Source organism: Pleurodeles waltl, chromosome 6 (genome assembly GCF_031143425.1).
Source record: "Pleurodeles waltl isolate 20211129_DDA chromosome 6, aPleWal1.hap1.20221129, whole genome shotgun sequence".
In the NCBI taxonomy this organism is placed as follows: Eukaryota; Metazoa; Chordata; class Amphibia; order Caudata; family Salamandridae; genus Pleurodeles; species Pleurodeles waltl.
In genome coordinates this window covers 967,815,353-967,840,162 of record NC_090445.1, presented here as the reverse complement: position 1 = coordinate 967,840,162, position 24,810 = coordinate 967,815,353, and the positions used below count along the sequence as shown (strand labels likewise).

Here is a 24,810-nt window from a genome sequence, read left to right as displayed (position 1 = left end):
CTTTAGGGAGCACTTGGTCCATTGTTCCAGGATCCATGTTACCCTGTCCTTTTTTCTTTTTGGCCTGAACCCTGGTTAAAGCAAAAATATGTCCAGGAATGCCCAGCATTGCTGCATTGGCCTCCAACTCCACTTCTGCCCAAGCTGATGTCTCCAAATCATTCCCTAGTAGACAGTCTACAGGTAAATCTGTGGCTAACACAACTTTCTTTGGACTTCTTGAGTTCCCTTTCTAACAAGCTATCCTCAGGGTGGGTGGGTTGGGAATGCTTTGACACAGAGGAAATGTGGGAAATTTCAGAGGGGGACCTATCCCTAACTGTCTGGACCCTAGTAACCTGGCTTCTACGGATAAAATATGGCCTACTGTTATGGGAGCCTCTTTCACTACCATCTTCACTAGGTGTCCTGCTAGGGGGCAGACCCTTGTAAGAACCCTCCCCAGCTTCTCCATTTCCTAACCTCTCATGTGATGGTCCAGACTAGTTTTGGTCATCTACAACAAGCATGTTAAAAACTCTTTTGTAGGATTCTTTCCTATACTCCAACCTCAATCCAGGCAGAGACTACTTACACTTTTGTAGTTTAAAGTCTCATATGTTGCATTAACAGTTTTGGGAGTAGGCTCTACAACAGACATGATAGTATAGGTTTAAGGATAGTGAGAAAGAAAAAGTTTTAGAACTTAGAAAGCAGAGAAAAAACTTTTTCAAACTTTTGGAAAACTTTTAGAAGTTTTCACAAACTTTTCAGAACTTTAAGTGTTCGAATAGAAAAGTAAAGTTTTTTGGTTAAGTGTACATACAGAGAACTATTTTGTATATGATTCTCTTATGAAAAGTACCAAATGACAAAGTGGTAAAGCAATTGCAAGTACCTATCCCACCGCTGCACCACCAATGTAGGAGACTGGCCTGGCTTATAGTGGGTACCTTGTGGTACTTACACCCTGTGCCAAGTCCAGTTATCCCTTATTAGTAGAATAGAGGTGTTTCTAGCAGCTTAGGCTGATAGAAGGTAGCAATGGCAAAACAGCTTAGGCTGAACTAGGAGACCTGCAAAGCTCCTACTATACCACTCATATCATATAGCACAATATCATAAGAAAACACAATACTCAGTTACTAAAAATAAAGGTACTTTATGTTCGATGGCATCTGTCGCTGTAGATACGCATGTTTTGCAATAGCTCGCCATCTGGTGTTGGGCCGGAGTGTTACAAGTTGTTTTTCTTCGAAGAAGTCTTTCGAGTCACGGGACCGAGTGACTCCTCCTTTTGTCTCCATTGCGCATGGGCGTCGACTCCATCTTCGATTGTTTTTTTTTCCGCCATCGGGTTCGGACGTGTTCCTGTCGCTCCGAGTTTCGGAACGGAAAGATAGCTAATTTCGGAAGATTTTCGTCGGTATTGTTGCGTTCGGGATCGGCGTAGTTAGTTTCAACACTGCATCGAAGATCGAAGAGCTCCGGTGCCCTTCGGGGTAGTTTTTCGATCCCCCGTCGGGGCCTGGTCGGCCCGACCGCGTGCTGAAGAACGCCGATGGAACGGACCCCGTTCCGTTTCTGCCCCAAATGCCACAATAAATACCCCTATACAGACCAACACTTGGTCTGTAACCTGTGCCTGTCACCTGAGCACAGCGAAGACACCTGCGAGGCCTGTCGTGCGTTCCGGTCCCGAAAAACTCTCCGAGACCGTCGAGCCAGAAGACTTCAGATGGCGTCCGCGCCCACAGCCCACCGGGAGTTCGAGGAACAAGAAGAGGAGGGATCCTTTTCGATCCAAGAATTGGACTCCGAAGGATTCGACGATACACAAACCGTGAGTAAGACGTCGAAAACCACACAGAGGAAGATTTACAAGGCCCAGGGGACGCCACTGCCATCAGGCCATGGCTCCACCCATAAATTCGGTGACCGACCGTCGGCACCGAAAAAGGCCTAAACAGTGCCGAGATCGTCCGACTCCGGTCGAGACACCGGCACGCAGCCTTCTCGGGACCGAGAAAGTGCTGGAGACAAGCCTCGACACCGAGATGCCGGTGTGGACACGGCTCGACGCCGAGACAGCGGCACCGAAGAAGATCGACGCCGAGAGGTTTCGGCCCCGAAAAAGAAAAAAGTCACCTCGGAGCCGAAAAAACACGCAGACAGGGTTTCGGTCCCGAAACAAACTGCAAGCGACCCAGCTTCAGGCTCTTATACAGAAGAGCACTCGCTAACCTCCCAAATGCAAAAGCATAGGTTTGAGGAAGAGCTACAATCAACTGATGTGGACCATACGCAAAAGCGTATTTTCATACAGCAGGGGACAGGAAAAATAAGCACCCTTCCCCCCATTAGAAGAAAGAGAAGGTTGGAGTTCCAAACTGAACAGACACCACAACCAAAAGTGGTGAAAAGAGTTACCCCACCACCCTCTCCTCTGCCCGTGATTAACGTCTCACCAGCACAAACTCCATCACACTCCCCAGCTCACACCACCATAAGCCAGGGTGACCAAGATCAAGACGCATGGGACCTATACAACGCCCCAGTGTCAGATAACAGTCCGGAGGCATACCCTACGAAGCCATCTCCACCAGAGGACAGCACCGCGTATTCTCAAGTGGTGGCTAGAGCAGCACAATTTCACAACGTAAGCCTCCACTCAGAACAGGTCGAGGATGATTTTTTATTCAACACACTCTCCTCCACCCACAGCTCATACCAAAGCCTGCCTATGCTCCCTGGTATGCTCCGGCACGCAAAAGAAATCTTTAAGGAGCCGGTTAAAAGTAGGGCAATCACACCAAGGGTGGAAAAAAAGTATAAGGCGCCTCCTACAGACCCGGTTTTCATCACTACACAGCTGCCACCAGACTCTGTCGTTGTAGGAGCAGCTAGGAAAAGGGCCAACTCCCACACATCTGGAGATGCACCACCCCCAGATAAAGAAAGCCGCAAGTTCGATGCAGCTGGTAAGAGAGTCGCAGCACAAGCTGCAAACCAGTGGCGCATCGCGAACTCCCAGGCACTACTTGCGCGCTATGACAGAGCCCACTGGGACGAGATGCAACATCTCATTGAACATCTGCCCAAGGACTTACAAAATAGGGCAAAACAAGTGGTTGAGGAGGGACAGACCATTTCCAACAACCAGATCCGCTCCTCCATGGACGCTGCAGATACAGCTGCACGGACAATTAATACATCTGTAACTATCAGAAGGCATGCATGGCTCCCAACGTCTGGATTTAAACCAGAGATTCAACAAGCAGTTCTCAATATGCCTTTTAACGAAAAAGAACTGTTCGGTCCAGAAGTGGACACAGCGATTGAGAAACTCAAAAAAGATACGGACACTGCCAAAGCCATGGGCGCACTCTACTCCCCGCAGAGCAGAGGGAATTACAGCACATTCCGTAAAACGCCCTTTCGAGGGGGGTTTCGGGGTCAGAGCACACAAGCCAGCACCTCACAAGCAACACCGTCCAGTTACCAGGGACAGTATAGAGGAGGTTTTCGGGGACAATATAGAGGAGGGCAATTCCCTAGGAATAGAGGAAGATTTCAGAGCCCCAAAACCCCTACTACTAAACAGTGACTCACATGTCACTCACCCCCTCCACACAACACCAGTGGGGGGAAGAATAAGTCATTATTACAAAGCATGGGAGGAAATCACTACAGACACTTGGGTTCTAGCAATTATCCAACATGGTTATTGCATAGAATTTCTACAATTCCCTCCAAACATACCACCAAAAGCACAAAATTTGACAACACACCATTCCAATCTCCTGGAGATAGAAGTGCAGGCACTATTGCAAAAGAATGCAATCGAATTAGTGCCAAACACACAAATAAACACAGGAGTTTACTCACTGTACTTTCTGATACCAAAGAAGGACAAAACGCTGAGACCAATCCTAGACCTCAGAGTAGTGAACACTTTCATCAAATCAGACCACTTTCACATGGTCACACTACAAGAAGTATTGCCATTGCTAAAACTACACGACTACATGGCAACTTTAGACCTCAAGGATGCTTATTTCCATATACCAATACACCCATTGCACAGGAAATACCTAAGGTTTGTATTCAAGGGAATACATTACCAATTCAAGGTACTGCCTTTCGGATTAACAACCGCACCAAGAGTCTTTACCAAATGTCTAGCGGTAGTCGCTGCACACATAAGAAGGCAGCAAATACATGTGTTCCCATATCTAGACGACTGGCTAATCAAGGCCCATTTGTTAATAGAGTGCTCAAATCACACAAATCATATCATACAAACCCTCTTCAAACTAGGGTTCACCGTCAATTTCACAAAATCCAAAATTCTGCCGCGCAAGGTACAACAATACCTGGGAGCCATAATAGACACATCAAAAGGAGTAGCCACTCCAAGTCCACAAAGAATTCAAAATTTCAACACCATCATACAACGCACGTATCCAACACAAAGGATACAAGCAAAGATGGTACTACAACTCCTAGGCATGATGTCTTCATGCATAGCCATTGTCCCAAACGCAAGACTGCACATGAGGCCCTTACAACAGTGCCTAGCATCACAATGGTCACAAGCACAGGGTCACCTTCTAGATCTGGTGTTAATAGACCGCCAAACTTACCTCTCGCTTCTGTGGTGGAACAACATAAATTTAAACAAAGGGCGGCCTTTCCAAGACCCAGTGCCACAATACGTAATAACAACAGATGCTTCCATGACAGGGTGGGGAGCACACCTCGATCAACACAGCATACAAGGACAATGGAACGTACATCAAACAAAACTGCATATAAATCACCTAGAACTTCTAGCAGTTTTTCAAGCACTAAAAGCTTTCCAACCAATAATAGTTCACAAATACATTCTCGTCAAAACAGACAACATGACAACAATGTATTATCTAAACAAGCAAGGGGGGACGCACTCCACGCAGTTAAGCCTGCTAGCACAAAAGATTTGGCGTTGGGCAATTCACAACCAAATTCGCCTAATAGCACAATTTATACCAGGGATCCAAAATCAACTCGCAGACAATCTCTCTCGAGATCACCAACAGATCCACGAATGGGAAATTCACCCCCAAATTCTGAACACTTATTTCAAACTCTGGGGAACACCTCAGATAGACTTGTTTGCGACAAAGGAGAACGCAAAATGCCAAAGCTTCGCATCCAGATACCCACACAAACAGTCCCAAGGCAATGCCCTATGGATGAACTGGTCAGGGATATTTGCTTACGCTTTTCCTCCTCTCCCTCTCCTTCCTTACCTGGTAAACAAACTCAGTCAAAACAAACTCATATTAATAGCACCAACTTGGGCAAGGCAACCCTGGTACACAACGCTGCTAGACCTATCAGTAGTACCCTGCATCAAATTGCCCAACAGGCCAGATCTGTTGACACAACACAACCAAAAGATCAGACACCCAGATCCAGCATCGCTGAATCTAGCAATCTGGCTCCTGAAATCCTAGAATTCGGGCACTTACAACTTATCCAAGAATGTATGGAAGTCATAAAACAAGCCAGAAGGCCATCCACCAGGCACTGCTATGCAAGTAAATGGAAGAGGTTTGTTTGCTACTGCCATATTAATCAAATACAACCATTACACACAACTCCAGAACATGTAGTGGGTTACTTGCTTCACTTACAAAAATCTAACCTGGCTTTTCTCTTCCATTAAAATACACCTTGCAGCAATATCTGCATACCTGCAGACTACCTATTCAACTTCCCTATATAAGATACCAGTCATTAAAGCATTCATGGAGGGCCTTAGGGGAATTATACCACCAAGAACACCACCTGTTCCTTCATGGAACCTAAATGTTGTCCTAACTAGACTTATGGGTCCACCTTTTGAACCCATGCACTCCTGCGAAATACAGTTCCTAACCTGGAAGGTGGCATTTCTCATCGCCATTACTTCCCTAAGAAGAGTAAGCGAGATTCAGGCGTTTACAATACAGGAACCTTTTATACAACTACACAAGAATAAGGTCGTCCTAAGGACCAATCCTAAATTTTTGCCAAAGGTTATTTCACCGTTCCATCTAAATCAAACAGTGGAACTTCCAGTGTTCTTTCCACAGCCAGATACCGTAGCTGAAAGGGCACTACATACATTAGATGTCAAAAGAGCATTGATGTATTACATTGACAGAACAAAAAACATCAGAAAGACTAAACAACTATTTATTGCATTTCAAAAACCTCATGCAGGAAACCCAATATCAAAACAAGGTATAGCCAGATGGATAGTTAAATGCATCCAAATCTGCTACCTTAAAGCTAAACGACAGCTGCCCATTACACCAAGGGCACACTCAACCAGAAAGAAAGGTGCTACCATGGCCTTTCTAGGAAACATCCCAATGCAAGAAATATGTAAGGCAGCCACATGGTCTACGCCTCACACATTCACCAAGCACTACTGTGTAGACGTGTTATCCGCACAACAAGCCACAGTAGGTCAAGCCGTACTAAGAACATTATTTCAGACTACTTCCACTCCTACAGGCTGATCCACCGCTTTTGGGGAGATAACTGCTTACTAGTCTATGCAAAACATGCGTATCTACAGCAACAGATGCCATTGAACTGAAAATGTCACTTACCCAGTGTACATCTGTTCGTGGCATCAGTCGCAGTAGATTCGCATGTGCCCACCCGCCTCCCCGGGAGCCTGTAGCAGTTTGGAAGTTACCTTCAACTATTTATATATGTATCATCTCAACCTTAAATAGGTGCATACTTAGTCACTCCATTGCATGGGCACTATTACTACAATTCAACTCCTACCTCACCCTCTGCGGGGAAAAACAATCGAAGATGGAGTCGACGCCCATGCGCAATGGAGACAAAAGGAGGAGTCACTCGGTCCCGTGACTCGAAAGACTTCTTCGAAGAAAAACAACTTGTAACACTCCGGCCCAACACCAGATGGCGAGCTATTGCAAAACATGCGAATCTACTGCGACTGATGCCACAAACAGATGTACACTGGGTAAGTGACATTTTCATTTTATGACAATATGCCAAAAGTATCTCAGTGAGTGCCCTCAGTTAGAAGGTAAGTAATATACACAAGTAATATGTACACAAACCCAAAACAGGTAAGTAATATTAAGAAAAGTAATGCAAACAGTGTAGAATTACAATAGGATGCAATAGGTGAACATAGGTCTAGGGGCAACACAAACCTTATACTCCAAAAGTGGAATGCGAATCACGAATGGACCTCAGACCTATGGGAGCTTGTAGAGGGTATCTGGGACTGTAAGAAAACAGGGTGTCCAAGATACCCCACCCCAAGACCCTGAAAATTAGGAGTAAAGTACCCCTACTACCCCAAAAGGACACAATAGTTGTGATGGGGGATTCTTCATGAACCACAAACACCAGCAAAGCACTGAAGACGGATTCCCGGACCTGAGCACCTGCAAGGCAAGGGGACACAGTCCAAGAGTCGTGATAGTGTCCGGGGGGGCAGGAGCCCAGAAAACCCCGGATGAAGGTGCAAGGAAGCTGCCTCCGGATGGAAGAAGCTTAGGATTCTGCAACAACGAAGAGGACTAGGAACCTTTGGATGGAAGATGTCCCACGTCGTGCTGAAGGTTGCAGAAGTGTTCCCACACAGAAATACTGCAAACAAGCCTTGCTAGCTGCAGGGTTTGTTTAGAGGTTTTTGGGTGCTGCTGGGGACCAGGAAGGACCAAGATGTCGCCCCTTGGAGGAGGAGACAGAGGGGGCGCTCAGCAACTCAGTGAGCCCCCACAGAAGCAGGCAGCACCCGCAGAAGTACCGGAGCAGGCACTTAGAAGATTTGTGAACCGGAGCTGCCTCAGAGTCCCAAAGGAGCGTCCCACGACATTGGAGTCCAACTCAGAGGGTTGAGCATTGCAGGATGGAGTGCTGGGGACCCAGGCTAGGCTGTGCACAAAGGAATCCTTGGAGAAGTGCACAGAAGCCTGAGCAGCTGCAAATCACGCAGTACACAGGTTTGCAGTCTAGCGTGGGGAGGCAAGGACTTACCTCCACCAAACTTGGACTGAAAGATCACTGGACTGTGGGAGTCACTTGGATATAGCACCTGTGTTCCAGGGGCCACGCTCGTCCGAATGAGAGGGGACCCAGAGGACCGGTGATGCAGTTCTTTTGGTGCCTGCGTTAGCAGTGGGAAGATTACGTCGACCTACTGGAGATTTCTTCTTGGCTTCCAGTGCAGGGTGAAGGCAGACCGCCCCCAGAGCATGCACCACCAGGAAACAGTCGAGAAAGCCGGCAGGATGAGGCGCTACAATGTTGCTGATAGTCGTCTTGCTACTTTGTTGCGGTTTTGCAGGCATCCTGGAGCAGTCATCGGTCGATCCTTGGCAGAAGTCAAAGAGGTAAGTGCAGAGGAACTCTGGTGAGCTCTTGCATTCGTTATCTGAAGAATTCCCCAGAGGAGAGACCCTAAATAGCCAGAAAAGGAGGTTTGGCTACCAAGAAAGGAAGATTGGCTACCAAGAGACGTAAGAGCCACTCAGAGCAGTCCAGTGTGCCCCCAACACCACTGAATCCAAGGTCTGGGATACAATGGAGGAGCTCTGGGCACCTCCCCTGGGAGGTACTGGTCAGGGGAGTGGTCACTCCCCTTTCCTTTGTCCAGTTTCGCGCCAGAGCAGGGCTGGGGGATCCCTGAACCGGTGTATACTGGCTTATGCAGAGATGGGCACCATCTGTGCCCATCAAAGCATTTCCAGAGGCTGTGGGAGGCTACTTCACACCTATTTCCAAAGGGAGAGGGTGTAACATCCTCTCTGAGGAAATCCTTTGTTCTGCCTTCTTGGGCTTGGGCTGCCCAGACCCCAGGAGGGCAGAATCCTGTCTGAGGGGTTGGCAGCAGCTGCAGTGGAAACCCCGGAAAGGCAGTTTGGCAGCACCCGGGTTCTGTGCTAGAGACCCGGGGGATCATGGAATTGTCTTTCCATGATCTTAGAAATGTTACATGGCCATGTTCGGAGTTACCATTGTGATGCTACCCATAGGTAGTGACCTATGTATAGTGCACACGTGTAATGGTGTCCCTGCACTCACAAAGTCCTGGGAATTTGCCCTGAACGATGTGGGGGTACCTTGGCTATGGCCAGAGTGCCCACACCCTAAGTAACTTGGCACCCAACCTTCACTAAGTGAGGGTTAGACATTTAGGTGTCTTATAAGTTACTTATGTGCAGTGAAAAATGGCTTTGATATAACGTGGACGTTATTTCACTCAGGCTGCAGTGGCAGGCCGGTGTAAGAATTGTCTGAGCTCCCTATGGGTGGGAAAAGAAATGCTGCGGCCCATAGGGATCTCCTGGAACCCCAATACCCTGGGTACCTAAGTACCATATACAAGGGAATTATATGGGTGTACCAGTGAGCCAATGAGAATTGGTAAATTTAGAAAGCAGAGAGAGCATAAACACAGAGGTTCTGGTTAGCAGAGCTCACACAGGGAACACATACAGGGCACATACTATGAGCACTGGGGTCCTGCCTAGCAGGATCCCTGTGACACAAGGGCTAAAACAACATACATACAGTGAAAAATGGGGTTAACATGCCAGGCAAGATAGTACTTTCCTACAGTAGTCTAGAAAGTCGAATGCTGGGCTTTGTAGGGAACAATGTAATCTCAATTAAACATAAAACTAGTTATCCATGTACCTAGCAGCTACTGTTAGTTTACAGGAATTGACGTAAATGTTGATTAAACCGTAACTATTATGATATACCTGTAATTTTACGATGCTGTAATAGTCAACTCCTGCTCTTAGAAACCCAGCTCCATAAACTTTAATACGTTAACTTTGTGTTTGACCCTCTACAGGGCTCTGCCACATGGTTACTTAATAATTTAGAAAAATTAACGTGGTGTTATTTAGTAAGGATAAAAATGCATAGAAAGGTTAAATACATCCTTAATTAAAATGTAAGACTTCCGGCTCACTCATGAGCAGGGCCAGCTTTTAGCGCTGGTGGTGCCCAGTGCGACTGTCTTTGTTGGCATCCCCCATCCTCAAAAACCTTTAGCGATACTCATACCAGTGTAGGAGTTTAGAGCACTTTACATCACACACAAATTATACAGAGCCAATTAATTCCAAGTTTGTAAATCAGTCCATAGGGAATGATTCACAAGAAAATAAGGATTACAAGCTGTAAGTGTCACATGTTGCAGATACTAGTAGGCAGTATATTGTAAGAGTATCTGGTCTGGAGAAGCACAAAATCGGAACATACCACAGTTGTTGGATTTACTAATAAGAATGTAGTTCTACCTAAATAAACCCTTTTAGCAACATTAGGATAATGGAAGAATGGGGAAAAACATAAGTATTGAAGTATTTGGTAGGATGATAATCTGTACCATGCAGTTTGCTTGCATCTTTTTCATGACATTTGATAGCTCACTGGGCTATATAACGGTTGTAATTTATGAACTGCGAGTAACAAAAAGATCTCTGTGAAAAAAGCAGTAACCTCCTGAGTGATTCATGTGAACTACAGCTTGGTGATTTTTGCGGTACATTCTTTGCAGCAGACCTATTAACCCACTGCCCTACTTTAACATGAGCAGATACTGCCATTAGGGAAAATTCCAGTCTCTGTCTAGCAGGAACTTTAATCACCAACTTTGTCTTGACATTTTATTGTTGCTTGAAAATTGCAGGAAGTACAAGTAACTTTGTAGCGGGTTCTATTAAACCTGTATCATTGCTAAACACCCCCGCCTCCTCCAGGCCAACACCAGATACTGCTTCACCGTTCGCACCACCCTAGAGCCTACTCATGACAATGAGAGTACGGTGTCATCCTAATTTAGGACGTGTGCTAATTAAAATCTGTTCACACTCCAAGGAAAGCTGTTAATATGCCTGCACACACACATTACAGGATCAGAAACCTGCACGCTGCCAGACACCAGTACTGACTACCACACTTATGCATTACAGATGTAGAGATGGTCACTTTGTCTCTTGCAGTTTCAGGTAATCCCCAGTCGCCTCAACAAGACAGTTATTCATTGAGCAGGTTATCCCAGCTGCCAAGCAGTTGCAGTTTAATTATTGCAACATGGGCAAGTGGGCTCAATATTACAATATAATAAAAAGAGTAGTAGTGGTTTCTGAATTAAAAGGGCTGATTGTCCTGTAAAATGAGATAATACCAAGGCTGAATTCAAATACTGCTGTAAAAATTTGCATGCCCATTCCAAAGATTTGAAGCAACCTGAAACAAACAGAGTCTAAGTGATTTAATGAACCATTCGCAGTTTCACTTTACCAGTCATGTTTACTTACCGGTGCATGCCTCGCACTCTGAAACAAGCATATTGTGGCCTAGGAAGTGGCTACTCCCCTTGCTTTCTATCTACAAACAAAGGAAAATAATTGACCTGCTACAAAGGGCTTCAGTGCCAAAACTGGTGTCAAAAGGACTGCTGTGAACTTGGTCAAAGCGATGTTCAACCAAAAGCTGTGAATTCTAGAAAGGATCAAACCGTGTGTGAGTGAATGAACCATTCACAGTTTCACTTTACCAGCCATGTTTACTTACCAGTGCATGGCTCGCACTGTGAAACAAGCACATTGTGACCTAGCATGTGGCTACTGCCCTTGCTTTCTGTCTACAAAGGAAAATAATCTGCCTGCTGCAGAGAGCTCCAACACCAAAATGAGTGACAAAAGGACTTTATCAAAGCGATGTTCATCTTTCTGTCTCCAAACAAAAGAAAATAAAGTAGCTTCTACAGGCTTCAATGTGAAAAGGTGTGTCAAAAAAGGACTGCTGTGTACATAATCAAAGATTTATGTGTCTCTCCAAGTCCAGATTTCCAATTTGTGTCACGATTCACCCTGGGCTTACCGTCGAGGTTGGAGAGAGGTGGTGAGCGGCCCCGGTTCCTGTAAGTCCTGCTCTGGCCGAGGTAGGGGCGACCCCTTCCGGTAGCCACGGTGCTGTTTGACAATAGTAAGCCACTACAGTCTGTGCCCTCCAGAAGGAGTCCCAGAGGAAAAACCCCAAAAGGGTAAAAAAAAAAACCTCCAACATGAACTCCCTGAAAAAGGAGGAGGACACAAGGATGTTAGGACTTAAGATTCTGGAATTCAGGAATTCTGGAGATGGAAGACAGATCAAGAACAACTGGCACCACAAGAGGAAACCAGTCGGAGCGTGACTACCACCGCAGGAGTGTTTCAACGCAATGAGAAGGAAGATAGATTCCCCTTATATACCCCTAGACAGGAAGTGGAAAACAGGAAGTAGTAATACCACCATCTTGGATTGGGGAAAAGGTCATAACTTAAAATGGAAAACATGCGCCTGAGAAAGAGAAACAATGCATGCAGGGAAGAGAGGAACTGAACAGCATGCTGAGAAGGGGAAAAGCATGCATAAAAACTAATCATGTGCAGGCATCCGGCTTTTGACTGCGTGACCGGTAAGTGGTGGAAAGGAGGGGGTCCCGGGAACCTAAAGTGCGCTTCTTATACATTACGCACTGAGCGCGGCAAGGACCGTGACCCGATTCGGGGTCTCCGGTCCTGCCGCGTTTGCCCAGGAATCCGCGGCCGGAGAAAAGGGGCGCGGCGGGTGGCGCGACCCTTGAACCGAGCCGCGGCTTCCCCCGTGGGCCGCCGCGGTCTTCAGAAGTTGCGCCGCAGCGGGCTGTGTTCGCGGCTGCGGCGCGACAATTTGCTGCTTATCATAAGAAGTGAGTGATCATGTTTCTATGCTTATTTCCATTTTTTGTGTGCAGTGCAATGAATAATCTAGGTACGGTGAGTTTCACATATTTGCTTACAATAGAAATTTGATTTATGCTTTAAAATGTTTGCTTCAGCCTACGATTGCATTATTTCAGTGTTAAGTTTGGACTACTTTTTGGGACGGGACCGGTTCATTTGGGCTTACTTTGGGCTGCTCGTTCAACAGCTTTGGGATTTAGAAGGCTTTTAAAATCTGGCAACACTGCTTCTGAGAAGAGCTGTGCCTTTGATCTTGGGAGTCCCGCTCCAGTCACTGCCCCCACCCTGTCTGTTACAGGGAGGAGCGGTCAAGTGGCCGCCGCGACCTTGGCCCGCAGCTCCAAGCATTCTAGCTGGGTGCCCTGCATGTCTCTCCCGAAGTCCTCGGCGCGGCCAGACTCGGCTTTCGTGCCTGTGCCTCTATTTGCATAGGGCTGGGGCAAAGTCACACTTTGCTGGAACTTTGGGGTAGAATGCTCTCTGAGGTACGTTAGGCTCATGGGTCCCCGTCAGGGTGTCCTGGGTGTCGTCCCCCCCTCCCCCAATGTGCATGCCAGCACCCAGGAAAAGTAGCACCTCAGCAGGCTGGGCAGGAGCTCACAAGAGCGTGTTCGCTTCTCTACAAACTTCCTGTATTTGTGAAGGCAGAAGAGTTGAATTCTCAACACATCATTGCACTTTTATTTTTTATTACTCATCTGGTTTGTACAGTGTCATGCATTGCTAAGCTTGTGTTTTTTAGCACAGAGGCTTTAATGCATCATATCAAAATCAGGATTCCGAATATGTATTCGATAAAGCATGATTATGTTAGATGTTTCTAGACGTGAAGAAAATCGTTTAACTCCATTGCGAATTTGGTAGTGCAGTTTGTTTTATCTGCTATAATTTTACTGTCATGAAATGAAGATACATAAACAAGACTAAATTTGTCATAACCTGAAATTAGAGTACAAAGCATCACCATATGACCACAACAGCCAATGGTATAACAGTTAACCATATATCACTGATATCTTGTAAGAGCCTCCTTCTGCTGTTGAAATGGGTATGTTTTCTTTTGCATAACTTTTGTCCGATATTGAATTATCTTTCCGTGCATGTAAAGTTTATGATTTTGGTTCTAATTACTTTCAAGTAAATGGTGAAATTTATTTTCACCTGTTCAGTGGACTGACATGCTGAGCTTTATTCATACCAAGGTCAAGGTTCAGGTGACATGTGCCGCCTCCATTTAGTGTTTTCCTGCCAGTCTGCTCATATAGGGTGATATATGCCAAGTGACAGCTTAAGGCACTGAACAACTCTTACTTTCGGCCACCCACACCATTTACATTGCATGTTACCCTTATGCACTTGCTCTGTTATCACTGTGTTTGTTCAGTGCATGAGCACTGGTTGGGTGTTGCACTTTATGGTTTCTATAATGCAGGGAGGCACATGTTGTTAGACAGCCGTATTACCACATACTTAAGCTGTGCAGCCAAGTAAAGTTTCCAGGCAGCGGCTGCACAAACTGCTGTTGTCGATCAGGAATTTGAACTTGTCGTGTGTCACCTACGTCGTACCACTTTTCTAAATTAAAATCGAGATAACCATTAAACTAAGGAAGAAATTGAGTATTTGAGGATACATCACATTTTAGTGAGGACCACTGTTGTACCTGTCTTTTTCACAGGGACATCCCCAAACATTTTGCCTCCTTCCTCCTATTTTATCTGACCTGTTGTTGTTGGCTTTTGACCTCTGGGCACTTTACCACTGCTAACCAGTGCTAAAGTGCACATGCTCTCTGTCTAAATTGTACTATTGATTGGTTTATCCATAATTGGCTATTTAATTTACTTATAAGTCCGTAGTAGAGTGCACTATATGTGCCTAGGGCCTGTAAATTAAATGCTACTAGTGGGCCTGCAGCACTGGTTGTGCCACCCACTTCAGTAGCCCCTTAACCTTGTCTCAGGCCTGCCATTGCAAGGCCTGTGTGTGCAGTTTCACTGCCACTTCGACTTGGCATTTAAAAGTACTTGCCAAGCCTAGAACTCCCCTTTTTCTACATATGTCACCCCTAATGTGTGCCCTAGGTAACCCCTAGAGCAGGGTGCTGTGTGGGTAAAAGGCAGGACATGTACCTGTGTAGTTATATGTCCTGGTAGTGTAAAACTCCTAAATTCGATTTACACTACTGTGAGGCCTGCTCCCTTCATAGGCTAACATTAGGGCTGCCCTCATACACTGTTGAAGTGGCAGCTGCTGATCTGAAAGGAGCAGGAAGGTCATATTTAGTATGGCCAGAAGGGTAATACAAAGTCCTGCTGACTGGTGAAGTCGGATTTAATATTACTATTCTAGAAATGCCACTTTTAGAAAGTGAGCATTTCTTTGCACTACAATCTTGTTGTGCCCTTCAATCCACGTTTGGCTAGGTTTAGTTGACAGCTCCTTGTGCATTCACTCAGACACACGCCAAACACAGGGTACTCAGCCTCACTTGCATACATCTGCATTTTGAATGGGTCTTCCTGGGCTGGGAGGGTGGAGGGCCTGCCCTCACACAAAGGACTGCCACACCCCCTACTGGGACTCTGGCAGACAGGATCAAACTGAAAGGGGGCTTGGTGCATTTCTTAGACACTCTTTGAAGTCACCCCCACTTCAAAGGCACAACTTAGTATGAAACAGGGCCTCTGCCCTACCTCATCAGACACTTGCTGGAGAAGAAACCTGAACCAGAAACTACATCCTGCCAAGAAGAACTGCCTGGCTGCTCAAAGGACTCACCTGTCTGCTTTTCTACAAAGGACTGCTGCCGTGCTGTTGGCCTGCTGCCTGGCTGTAAAAGTGCTGTCCAAGGGCTTGGATAGAGCTTGCCTCCTATTCCCTGAAGTCTCAGGACCAAAAAGACTTCTCTTTTTCACTTGGACGCTTCGTGCGCCGAAATTTTTGACGCACAGCTTGTTCAGCGGCGAGAAAAACGCCGCCCACAGACGCTGATCGACGCGACGCCTTTGGGACGACCGAAACTTTGACGCACGGCCTCGCAAGGACAACGGCGCCTGACTTCCAAGGAGAAATTGACGCAACGCCTGCTGTGAGAGTGAAATTTCGACGCACAGCCCCGCGGAACGACGCGCAGCCGGAAAACAAGCAGGAGAATCCACGCACAGACCTGGGACATCTGGTAATCCCCGCAATCCATAGAAAGAGACTGTCCGCGTGCCGGAAAACGACGCACGACTTCCCCGCGTGAAAAATAACGACGCAAGTCCATGTGTGCTGGGAAGAAATTGACGCACACACCATTTTTCCACGTATCTCTTCTTCTGCGGCCCTTTGCGGAGATTTTCCACCAGAAACCAGGTACTTTGTGCTTGAAAGAGACTTTGTTTGCTTTTTAAAGACTTAAGACACCTTATATCACTTTTCAGTGAAATCTTTACAAATTCATATTGCATCTTTGATCGTTTTGACCTGCAAATACCCAGATAAATATTATATATTTTTCTAAACACTGTGTGGTGTATTTTTGTGGTGTTATATTATGGTATTGTATGATTTATTGCACAAATGCTTTACACATTGCCTTCTAAGTTAAGCCTGACTGCTCGTGCCAAGCTACCAGAGGGTGGGCACAGGCTGATTTTGGATTGTGTGTGACTTACCCTGACTAGAGTGAGGGTTCTTGCTTGGACAGAGGGCAACCTGACTGCCAACCAAAAACCCCATTTCTAACAACCACTATGCCCAGCTCTGATACTGAAAGTATATTCTAGAATGTTGAGTGGAGTAGGAGTCCCAGTGATGGGGCAAGGTTCCCTTAAATATGTTGCCAGTCAGTTGTAAATTGTTCCTCCTAAGTATTTTAAGTCGTATAGTACATAGATCATGGTGAAAGGTGTTTTGCTGTCCAGATGTGTACCTCACACATTGCAAATCTGGAATAAACATGTTTTCTCCCTTAACCTGGAGTCTGGAGTACATGACGAAGCTGCTACTGTCTCCATTGTCAGCAGTGTCTGGTGTTGGGTTCCCGATAGTGGTACACCATCTGCACACGAAGATAGCAAGACTTGCTCTGCTCGTAGAATCAAGCTTTGACCAAAATTCTGAATTTTTATTTCACTGTTGATAGCAGAGTCCAGTGCATATTTCATTGACCCAGTGAGTCCAGCTATTAAGCAACAGCATCAACCCAATTTATGCCAGCTTAATGCACTCCATATCTGAAATTATGATCGGGGGAAGACCAATTTTCATTTAAACTCTTAGCAAGCAGATTTTTCCCAGCTAGTTTCCAGCTTGCTGCATGGGCATGCCTAATTTGCTGAGAATACTCAACAGTCTGTATATCAGGTATACCTTGTACGTTTACCTTGATATAACTATACCTGTGGGTTCTACTGAGAGCGATGGCTATGCTGTACTATAGTGTACCTTTTAGGTGTTAGTCCACTGCAAAAGCTAATTTCCATGCATCCTGACAAAGATATAACAATGGATGGTTTCACGTTTTTTATATTTATTTCAGACTGTAATTTATATACAACATAGAAACCTGTGATGTTTCTTCATTGTGGCCAACATTGACATTTGTGTGTAAATATTATAAAATTGTTGGCGTATGAACAATTTAAATTATTTTCCCATGTTTCATTTTTCAGGATTTAAATGCTGTAGCTTTCAGATTCAAAGACAAAGAACGCCCCAGAGGATATACTTCAAAGATAGCAGGATTATTACATGTACGTATTTAAGAAAAAGCAATGAAATAGCACTTGTAATTTTTTGTAAGGTATTGGATAAGCAGTGATTTTATGTGGTGTACACACCAGACCTTCATCAGTTTATTTTGACAGCGTGCAAAAAAATGAAGATCAAGTTGAATAACAGTCAGGGTCAATCTACTTGCTTGCTTGTTGTATAGTGTTGTCTTATTTTCTTATGTGGCTGAATGAGGATAGCAGTTGGATAATCGGCAATACCCATCTCACAACCAGGCTTTTTGCAACTGACAAGAAAAACCCTGCTTATCCATTGTCCATAGGGTTGTCAGTTGGAATCTAACAGGTTTGATGCTTTGTTTTTTTCATCTGATGAGATGACTTAGGGCCTGATTCTAACTTTGGAGGACGGTGTTAAACCGTCCCAAAAGTGGCGGATATACCACCTACCGTATTACGAGTTCCATAGGATATAATGGACTCGTAATACGGTAGGTGGTATATCCGCCACTTTTGGGACGGTTTAACACCGTCCTCCAAAGTTAGAATCAGGCCCTTAGTCTTTAGACTTCTCAGCCCATCCTTGGCTATCTTAATATAAACCCATTGGAGATTATTTTCAAAGAGCAGACATTTATTTCTCGAAAAAGGACACTTTGTTTCCTATTTTGAGCAAGCATATGCCTCTTATGCTAAGGTGATGCACAATAATCTAAACATCAAAAATGCCTTGCACTATTACCATAATATAACTATACCTATGCGTACTACTGATTATAGTTTTTTTTATTTTTAAACTTCTCGAGGCAGTGATGCTAGCATAGTGGTCACATGGGTCACCTTGTGCATCTAGTGTTGCTACCCATTGCATGAGTCTGGATGTTCTCATGTGTCCTTAGACATACCAACTCTGACGGGGACACATGGGAAAGATAAAGTTAACTTTTATGGAGTCATTCCTAGTTCGAGTTCTTTCCCATTATTAACACTCTCATGGGCATCCAAGCCATTAGCAAAAAATACCAAAAAAACAAAACAAAAACAGACTGATTACCTCAATTAAAAAAAATAATTGGCCATAGCACTTTCGCTTTCAGATAAGGTGCATGTGTGGAGCGTAGATGCATGCATACTTTGTTACCAATACTTTGACATATAATTAAACAGATTTTGAAGCACATTCAAATCACTCCACCATGTGATGTGGCGCCCACACTAGGATAGTAGGAAAGAACATGCATGTAAGGAAATGCCTTCCTTGGCATGGTTACCCCCTAACTTTTTGAGTTTGTTGATGCCAGTTATGATTGAATGTGTGCTGGGACCCTGCTAACCAGGCCCCAGCACCAATATTATTTCCCTAAACTGTACCTTTGTTCTCACAATTGGCACAGCCCTGGCAGACAGATAAGTCCATTGTAAATGGTACCCCTAGTACCAAGGGCCCTGTTTCCAGGGAAGGTCTCTAAGGGCTGCAACATCTCTAATGCCACCATGGGGACCCCTCACTCAGCACATGCACACTGCCTCACAGCTTGTGTGTGCTGGTGGGGAGAAAAAGACTAAGTCGAGATAGCACTCCCCTCAGGGTGCCATGTCCACCTCTCACTGCCTGTGGCATAGGTAAGTCACCCCTCTAGCAGGTCTTACAGCTCCTAAGGCAGGGTGCACTATTCCACAGGTGAGGGCATTGCATGAGCACTATGCCCATACAGTGTCTAAGCAAAACCTTAGCCATTGTAAGTGCAGGGTAGCCATAAAGAGTATATGGTGTGGGAGTTTGTCAAATACGAACTCCACAGTTCCATATTGGCTACACTGAAATCTGGGAAGTTTGGTATCAAACTTCTCGGCACAATAAATGCACACTGATGCTAGTGTGGGATTTATTGTAAAATACATCCAGAGGGTATTTTAGAATTGCCCCCTAAATACCAGTCCGACTCCTAGTGCTTGGCTGACCAGTTTCTGCCAGCCTGCCACAAACAGACGAGTTTTTAGCCACATGGGGAGAGTGCCTTTGTCACTCTGTGGCCAGGATGCCCGCCCCTCCGGCCACTGCCCCCACTTTTGAAGGTAAGGCTGGAGGAGATAATGAGGAAAACAAGGAGGAGTCATCCGCCAGTCAGGACTGCCCCTAAGGTTCCTTGAGCTGAGGTGACCGCTGCCCCTTAGAAATCCTCCATCTTGAGAATGGAGGATTCCCCCAATAGGAATAGGGATGTGCTCCTCTCCCCTCAGGGAGGAGGCACAAAGAGGGTGTAGCCACCCTCCAGGACAGTAGCCATTGGCTCCTACCCCTACCCAGGAAATCAGATTCCTGCAACCTACACAAAGAAGTGCTGCTGACCTGAAAGCCCCACAGAGATGACGGAGACACCAACTGACTTGACCCCAGCCCTACTGGCTTGTCTCCAGACTCAAAGAACCTGCACAGCAACGCTTATGACAGGGACCAGTGACCTCTGAGGACTCAGAGGACTGCCCTGAACCTGAAGGACCAAGAAACTCCAGAGAACAGCGGCACTGTTCAAAAACAGCAACAACTTTGCAACTTTTTAGCAACTTCCAAAGAACTCTCTTCCCGCTGGAAGCGTGAGACTTCTCACTCTGCACCTGACGCCCCCGGCTCAAGCTCCAGAGAACAAACATCGCAGAGAGGACTCCCAGGTGACTACAATGGCGTGAGTAATCTGAGACTACCCCCCTGCATCCCTAAAGTGACGCCAGCAGAGAGGATCCAGAGGCTCCCCCTGACCGTGACTGCCTGGTAAAAAAGGAGCCAGATGCCTGGCCCAAGCACTGCACCTGCAGCCCCAGGACCGAGAGGAACCATCCACCAGTGCAGGAGTGACCAGCAGGCGGCCCTCATCCTAGCCCAGTCGGTGGCTGGCCCGAGAAGCCCCCCTGTGCCCTGCCTGCATCACCTAAGAGACCCCTGTGTCCCTCCATTGCTTTCTATAGCAAACCCAATGCCTACTCTGCAAACTGCACCCGGCCGTCCCTGTGCCGCTGAGGGTGTGTTTTGTGTGCCTGTGCCTGTTTGTGTGCCACCACCATCCCCCACCCCCCTGAACGTGCTCTACAAAAAAACCCTGGTCTGCTCCCCAAGGACGCAGGTACTTACCTGCTAGCAGACTGGAACCGGAGCACCTCTGTTCTCCGTAGGCGTCTGTGCGTTTTGGGCCCTCCTTTGACCTCTGCACCTGACTGGCCCTGTGTTGCTGGTGCTGTGGCTTTGAGGTTGCCTTGAACCCTCAACGGTGGGCTGCCTATCACCCAGGAGACTGACTGTGTAAGTGCTTTACTTATCTGAGAAACTTAACCAAACTTACCTCCCCCAGGAACTGTTGATTTTTGCAGTGTCCACTTCTAAAATAGCTTATTGCCATTTTAAATAAAACTGTGTGTACTACTGCTTTGAATCAAAGTTTCATACTTACCTGTGTTAAGTACCTTTCATTTTATGTACTTACCTCAAATCTTGAATCTTGTGGTTCTAAAATAAATTAAGAATATATATTTTTGTCTGAAATGTCTTTGAGTGTGTGTTCCTCATTCATTGCCTGTGTGTGTACAACAAATGCTTAACATTACCCTCTGATACGCCTTCTGCTCGACCACACTACCACAAATAGAGCATTAGTATTATGTAAGTTTTCCACCGTCAACCTCTAAGGTGAACCCTTGGACTCTGTGCACACTATCTCTTATTTTGAGATAGTGTATATACAGAGCCAACTTCCTACAATACACATTCCAAAGAAGGCAATCACCATAAAATGATGTATTCGTAGCATGTGTTGGCTATAGATACATATGCTTAGCATAAACCTGCCATCTAGCGTTGGGCTCGGATGTTTGCAACTTGTTTTTATTTAAAGAAGTCTTTCAAGTCACCAAGTCTGGTAACTCCTTCCATAGTCTGTAGTGTGCATGGTCATTGGCTCCATTGTTATATTGTTTTTCTCAGTTATCAGGTTCTGACTTCTCTCTTGGAGCTCTGGGACTTAGGCTTTGACAACTTTCTTTTGGCTTCCTTCAGCGACTGACTTATCAACCTTCAGTGAATAACAGGAAAACAATAACTTCTGGTGTTCTTTTGACACCCTTTGTAACTCCGGCCCAGGCTAGATTGCTGACTTCAACTTCCATCTTTCGTCAACTTTTTCTTTCACTCAACGCCCACGGAGTGAAGGAAAAAACTCCATTCAGCTTTTGCCCCATGGGCCAAACCAAATACTCCAGACAAGACTAGTCTGGAACTTGTTCCTGTCTCCTGAACACAACAAGACCTTTAGTGAAGGTGGTTTGGCCTTTCAGTCAAAGAAGAACCCTCAACAGCCTAGAGAGCGGCAGTGGGCACACACTACAATGCAGACTACTCGACTCGATGATGCACCCAAGATCTTTGGAGATTATCCGCTTCTCCTCCAGGCTGAGGAGGGCGTCGGGGAGGCTGAAGCCCAGGGGCACCAGTGGATGCTCCTATTTTCCTGCCCAGCAGTGGTGACTGTTCTGATTATGAGTCCAGACTTTCCATGGGTTGTGTGAGTACATTACCCAAAACCTCCCACACCCAAACAAAAGACCCACACTCTGGCTCAAGAAACCCCACTGCCCTTGTGCCAAGGAGGTGACCAGAAAAAGGCAGAGGAGCAAACAATTGTCCCTCTGTGTAGGAAGTTGGCTCTGTATGTGCTATTTCAAAGTAAGGAATAGCATGCACAGAGTCCAAGGGTTCCCCTTAGAGGTAAGATAGTGGCAAAAAGAGATAATACTAATGCTCTATTTTGTGGTAGTGTGGTCGAGCAGTAGGCTTATCCAAGGAGTAGTGTTAAGCATTTGTTGTACATACACATAGACAATAAATGAGGTACACACACTCAGTGACAAATCCAGCCAATAGGTTTTTATATAGAAAAATATCTTTTCTTAGTTTATTTTAAGAACCACAGGTTCAAATTCTACATGTAATATCTCATTCGAAAGGTATTGCAGGTGAGTACTTTAGGAACTTCAAATCATCAAAATTGCATGCATACTTTTCAAGTTATTCACAAATAGCTGTTTTAAAAGTGGACACTTAGTGCAATTTTCACAGTTCCTAGGGGAGGTAAGTATTTGTTAGGTTAACCAGGTAAGTAAGACACTTACAGGGCTTAGTTCTTGGTCCAAGGTAGCCCACCGTTGGGGGTTCAGAGCAACCCCAAAGTCACCACACCAGCAGCTCAGGGCCGGTCAGGTGCAGAGTTCAAAGTGGTGCCCAAAACGCATAGGCTAGAATGGAGAGAAGGGGGTGCCCCGGTTCCAGTCTGCCAGCAGGTAAGTACCCGCGTCTTCGGAGGGCAGACCAGGGGGGTTTTGTAGGGCACCGGGGGGGACACCAGTCCACACAGAAATTTCACCCTCAGTGGCACGGGGGCGGCCGGGTGCAGTGTAGAAACAAGCGTCGGGTTCGCAATGTTAGTCTATGAGAGATCTCGGGATCTCTTCAGCGCTGCAGGCAGGCAAGGGGGGGATTCCTCGGGGAAACCTCCACTTGGGCAAGGGAGAGGGACTCCTGGGGGTCACTTCTCCAGTGAAAGTCCGGTCCTTCAGGTCCTGGGGGCTGCGGGTGCAGGGTCTCTCCCAGGCGTCGGGACTTTAGGTTCAAAGAGTCGCGGTCAGGGGAAGCCTCGGGATTCCCTCTGCAGGCGGCGCTGTGGGGGCTCAGGGGGGACAGGTTTTGGTACTCACAGTATCAGAGTAGTCCTGGGGTCCCTCCTGAGGTGTTGGATCGCCACCAGCCGAGTCGGGGTCGCCGGGTGCAGTGTTGCAAGTCTCACGCTTCTTGCGGGGAGCTTGCAGGGTTCTTTAAAGTTGCTGGAAACAAAGTTGCAGCTTTTCTTGGAGCAGGTCCGCTGTCCTCGGGAGTTTCTTGTCTTTTCGAAGCAGGGGCAGTCCTCAGAGGATGTCGAGGTCGCTGGTCCCTTTGGAAGGCGTCGCTGGAGCAGGATCTTTGGAAGGCAGGAGACAGGCCGGTGAGTTTCTGGAGCCAAGGCAGTTGTCGTCTTCTGGTCTTCCGCTGCAGGGGTTTTCAGCTGGGCAGTCCTTCTTCTTGTAGTTGCAGGAATCTAATTTTCTAGGGTTCAGGGTAGCCCTTAAATACTAAATTTAAGGGCGTGTTTAGGTCTGGGGGGTTAGTAGCCAATGGCTACTAGCCCTGAGGGTGGGTACACCCTCTTTGTGCCCCCTCCCAAGGGGAGGGGGTCACAATCCTAACCCTATTGGGGGAATCCTCCATCTGCAAGATGGAGGATTTCTAAAAGTTAGAGTCACTTCAGCTCAGGACACCTTAGGGGCTGTCCTGACTGGCCAGTGACTCCTCCTTGTTTTTCTCATTATTTTCTCCGGCCTTGCCGCCAAAAGTGGGGCCTGGCCGGAGGGGGCGGGCAACTCCACTAGCTGGAGTGTCCTGCTGGGTTGGCACAAAGGAGGTGAGCCTTTGAGGCTCACCGCCAGGTGTGACAATTCCTGCCTGGGAGAGGTGTTAGCATCTCCACCCAGTGCAGGCTTTGTTACTGGCCTCAGAGTGACAAAGGCACTCTCCCCATGGGGCCAGCAACATGTCTCGGTTTGTGGCAGGCTGCTAAAACTAGTCAGCCTACACAGATAGTCGGTTAAGTTTCAGGGGGCACCTCTAAGGTGCCCTCTGTGGTGTATTTTACAATAAAATGTACACTGGCATCAGTGTGCATTTATTGTGCTGAGAAGTTTGATACCAAACTTCCCAGTTTTCAGTGTAGCCATTATGGTGCTGTGGAGTTCGTGTTTGACAAACTCCCAGACCATATACTCTTATGGCTACCCTGCACTTACAATGTCTAAGGTTTTGTTTAGACACTGTAGGGGTACCATGCTCATGCACTGGTACCCTCACCTATGGTATAGTGCACCCTGCCTTAGGGCTGTAAGGCCTGCTAGAGGGGTGTCTTACCTATACTGCATAGGCAGTGAGAGGCTGGCATGGCACCCTGAGGGGAGTGCCATGTCGACTTACTCGTTTTGTTCTCACTAGCACACACAAGCTGGCAAGCAGTGTGTCTGTGCTGAGTGAGAGGTCTCCAGGGTGGCATAAGACATGCTGCAGCCCTTAGAGACCTTCCTTGGCATCAGGGCCCTTGGTACTAGAAGTACCAGTTACAAGGGACTTATCTGGATGCCAGGGTCTGCCAATTGTGGATACAAAAGTACAGGTTAGGGAAAGAACACTGGTGCTGGGGCCTGGTTAGCAGGCTTCAGCACACTTTCAATTG

The 24,810-nt window shown here is 46.5% G+C and overlaps 1 protein-coding gene across 3 annotated transcripts in view; it reads left to right on the top strand.

Moving 5' to 3' along the window:
• The window catches only part of IDE (insulin degrading enzyme), a 754,741-nt gene that overhangs the window by 306,506 nt on the left and 423,425 nt on the right, over positions 1 to 24,810 (top strand). For all 3 annotated transcript variants that reach the window (XM_069239810.1, XM_069239807.1, XM_069239808.1), the window contains one exon: positions 17,453 to 17,533. In XM_069239810.1, the coding sequence (XP_069095911.1) occupies positions 17,453 to 17,533 (81 nt within the window). The remainder of the gene's footprint in view (positions 1 to 17,452; positions 17,534 to 24,810) is intronic.